At 41.7% G+C, this 3,535-nt stretch overlaps 1 protein-coding gene across 3 annotated transcripts in view; it reads right to left on the reverse strand.

Moving 5' to 3' along the window:
• Positions 1 to 2,573: 2,573 nt before the first annotated feature.
• The window catches only part of LOC120440829 (pulmonary surfactant-associated protein D-like), a 13,982-nt gene continuing 13,020 nt past the window's right edge, over positions 2,574 to 3,535 (reverse strand). For all 3 annotated transcript variants that reach the window (XM_039614165.1, XM_039614163.1, XM_039614164.1), the window contains one exon: positions 2,574 to 3,507. In XM_039614165.1, coding sequence (XP_039470099.1) covers positions 3,125 to 3,507 — 383 coding nt within the window. In that variant the 3' untranslated portion in view covers positions 2,574 to 3,124. The remainder of the gene's footprint in view (positions 3,508 to 3,535) is intronic.

The raw sequence follows: 3,535 nt of genomic DNA on the forward strand, positions 1-3,535 counted from the left end.
GAGATGACGACGTTATTTTTTTAAAATTGCTGTATTTTGTATGCTTTCTTGGCTCTTGACGGAGGCGGTCGCATTTTCTCCTACTCCTTCTCCCTCCCTTATCTTTCCTGCTTGGATTCTCATGTCTTTTGTATAGTCTCACCTATTTCTAACTAGGGCTGGGCGATATATCAAAAATTTATCGTTACCGAAATTTATGACTCTCATCGACGTCATTTTGCCCATGTCGGTAAATTCGGTATTTAAAAAAAAAAGAAAAGGCATGTGCAGGTTGGCGATGTTCATGTCCCTTTAAGACGCTGTGCTACGTTACAGACTTGACGGGGTGGAGTCACATGACTCTACTACCTGTCAGTGTTGCCAACTTAGCGACTTTGTCGCTATATTTAGCGAGTTTTCAGACCCCTTAGCGACTTTTTTTTCTAAAAAGCGACTAGCGACAAATCTGGCGACTTTTTCTGGTGTTATTGGAGATTTATTTATGACGACTTTTTGACGTGAAAGTGGGTATCGCTTTTACTCTCAACAAGCAGTGGGTGCTGCCGTGGGCACCTCGCCCGCACTAAAAGCGCTCACAGGCGGAGGATAGTCCTCCCCAGCTGCTATCAGGGCAGACGATGTTCACACCTATGCGTCCGAACTGCAAATGAATCGCGCATGAGCGAAGCCGCTGCTCCCGCACTGACTGTAACGCAGTCAGTTCTTCTTTTACTGTTATGCTGTTTTGTGGATCACGAGGTTTAAAACTACTTATAAACACACACACACACAAAGTAACTCCACCAGAGTGCCTATTTCGGGTCTTTTTTGCCAGTCCAAGCCCGGATAAAGGAGCAGGGTTGGAATTCTGACTTTAAAAAAAACAATAATTGCTAAAATAAATTTAATTTGTAGTTCTAAATAAATTCTAAATGCATTTAGGACGTTTTTACTCACTTTATGTCTCTTCCACAATGTTATTTCTCTCTCCAACAACGTAGGTTACAATTATATTAGCATGACCAATTATGCAAATTAGGCGATGATGTCATTTAGCGACTTCTGGCGACTTTTAGGACAACCAATAGCGATTTTCCTTACTGAGGAGTTGGCAACACTGCTACCTGTAACAAGACGAGACACGGGTGAACAAATGGAGGACGATTTAAATGTTGAAGCAGCAGCAACGGAGGTAGAGCTGGTGGAGGAGGAAGAGGAGACGCTTGTTAACAAAAAAAATGCATCATCAATCGTTTGGCAACATTTTGGATTCAACAAGGATGATATTGATCAAAAAATTGTTAAATGTTAACTCTGCAAAAAGACTGTTGCGTCAAGTCAAGGTAACACAACCAACCTCTTCCACCACCTGCAGCACAACCATGTGATTCGTTTGTTTCAACGTTTGTTTTTTTGGCACTTGGGGTGGTTATCGTCCATTTATCGTTATCGAGGTTAACTGCTCAATTTATCGTGATATTGATTTTAGGCCATATTGCCCAGCCCTATTTCTAACCCTGAAAGAGTCTCCAAGACTTGTTCTCTAAAAACCTAAAGAAGAATTATAGATTTGATCAAGTGGTCCCTTAACAAAATTGACAACGAAATTGACACCCTCCTGGGCTTGGGAGAGCCCAATTGTCCTGCGGAGACGTTTGCTGTCGGATATTCAATGGTCGGTTGCGTCGTGTGTCTGGCGACACTCTCGATGGAGGACACTGAATGACATCTACCAATTTGGAACCACGATAGCAGAGTTCTGGCTGACTGGATTTGGCTTGGACCTGGCTTATCGAAGAACAAAAGCGGCTACAGCTGTTCAAAATCCCACAAGGCTGGCCGACATGATAGACGGTGGGCAGGGCTGTCAGTACTCAGACTGTGTTTACTGAACGCAATATGGATATGATCTTGGAGAAGCTCATGGCTCTGCAATATGGATAAAATCTTAGAGAAGAAGAACGGGAACTGGTCACCGGTGACAGACATTAGACCAACTGTAAAATTGGATGCAGTCTGTTCGCACTAACCAAAACAACTACCATCTTCATCTCATGCAGCCCTCCTGGCACCAGCTGGATGCTCAAGGCAAAAGCTGACGGGAATAACAAAATTCTCCCTTAGATAACAAGACTGTTGTTGTGACTTTCTTCCCCCTCATTCAAGGCCACCCACGTTGACCGAAGATTGTTGACTTTTGCCTAACCGGGTGAAGGGACACTTTCTCTTGGCTGAACACAGAACACACACACATACGCATGTACACTGACACAGACCCACACTCACACACCCACCCCCTCCAAACGCCTTGGAAGCTTATGTCTTCTATGTTGTGAGATGTGCTGATTCATGTGCTATGTGCTGAGGTGTTTTTTTTTTCTGTTCTCAAACTGATCTCCCTGTTGGAGCTCAGTCTGGGGGGAGTTCTTTTTTCTCCTCGTCTTTCCTCATGTTCTGCATTTTCCATTGTTATACCTCTCTGACCTGTCTTCCCCATGTGATGTTTGTGTAATGTATGTATGGTCGGAAGGGTAAGATGGCGCTGGCATAAGGCCGGCAGCCTTAACCCAATTTCCTTCGGGGCCAACCTTCGGGATCAATAAAGTTTTATTGAATTAAATTGAATTGATATTATACACAGTCACACCAAAATCCTTAACAATCCTTACATAAAATCACACATAAACATACCAAATTATGAACTCTGTAGTATAGTAACAAACAAAGGAAATTTTAAAAATGGCAGGTTACATGCTGCTTATCATTTGGCAGCTGAAAAAACTGATCAACTGACCAAACCATAACACCTTCCACCACTTGGCTGTCTGAAAGTATCTAATACTGCTGGATAACTATATATATATATAATATATTAATATTATATATTTATATATATAATATAAATATGGCTACTGTATGGTGAATGGCTCCTAAATACTGCAGGTCTCAAAAGAATTTTTCATTTTACCTAAAAATGTAATAAAAGATTTGAAATAAAGATTTTGACCTTGACCTGTTTTATAGGAATACGAAAATTGCACCAGATAGATATGTAATACATTAGATTACATATCTGTACTCCATTTGATTTTCCCACACCAGAATCCAAAGAGATATACTTTACTTCATGTCATCAAAGGCATTTCTATAACTGACAAACAATGTAAGCATTCATAGAGCATTCACTTGTCACTCTCCAAACACCGTCTTCTGACAGCGTGGTGCAGCCTGGATCCTGGATGGATTTGTCTGGCTGCCCTTCTGCCCAGCTGGTAAAGGTCAGAGGTCGGTTTTTCATATCAGCTCCAAAGTTTCCCTCTGCTTTTCTATTGCTGACATTAATCCAGACTGTTTTAGGACTGCTTTCAAACACTTCAGTGAGTAAGCGATTCTCTTTGTCACTCTGGGGCAAAGCCAGCTCTAATCCTCGCTGGGAGCAGAACTCAACAGCTTGGAAGAAAGAGCCTCTTTCCTTGTTGGACACGAAATATTTTTCATCAACTCCTCGGGCAAAATCGTAGTTTATAACTGAAAAAGAAAGCAGCATAGAAAGAGA

Source organism: Oreochromis aureus, linkage group 7 (assembly GCF_013358895.1).
Source record: "Oreochromis aureus strain Israel breed Guangdong linkage group 7, ZZ_aureus, whole genome shotgun sequence".
NCBI lineage: Eukaryota > Metazoa > Chordata > Actinopteri > Cichliformes > Cichlidae > Oreochromis > Oreochromis aureus.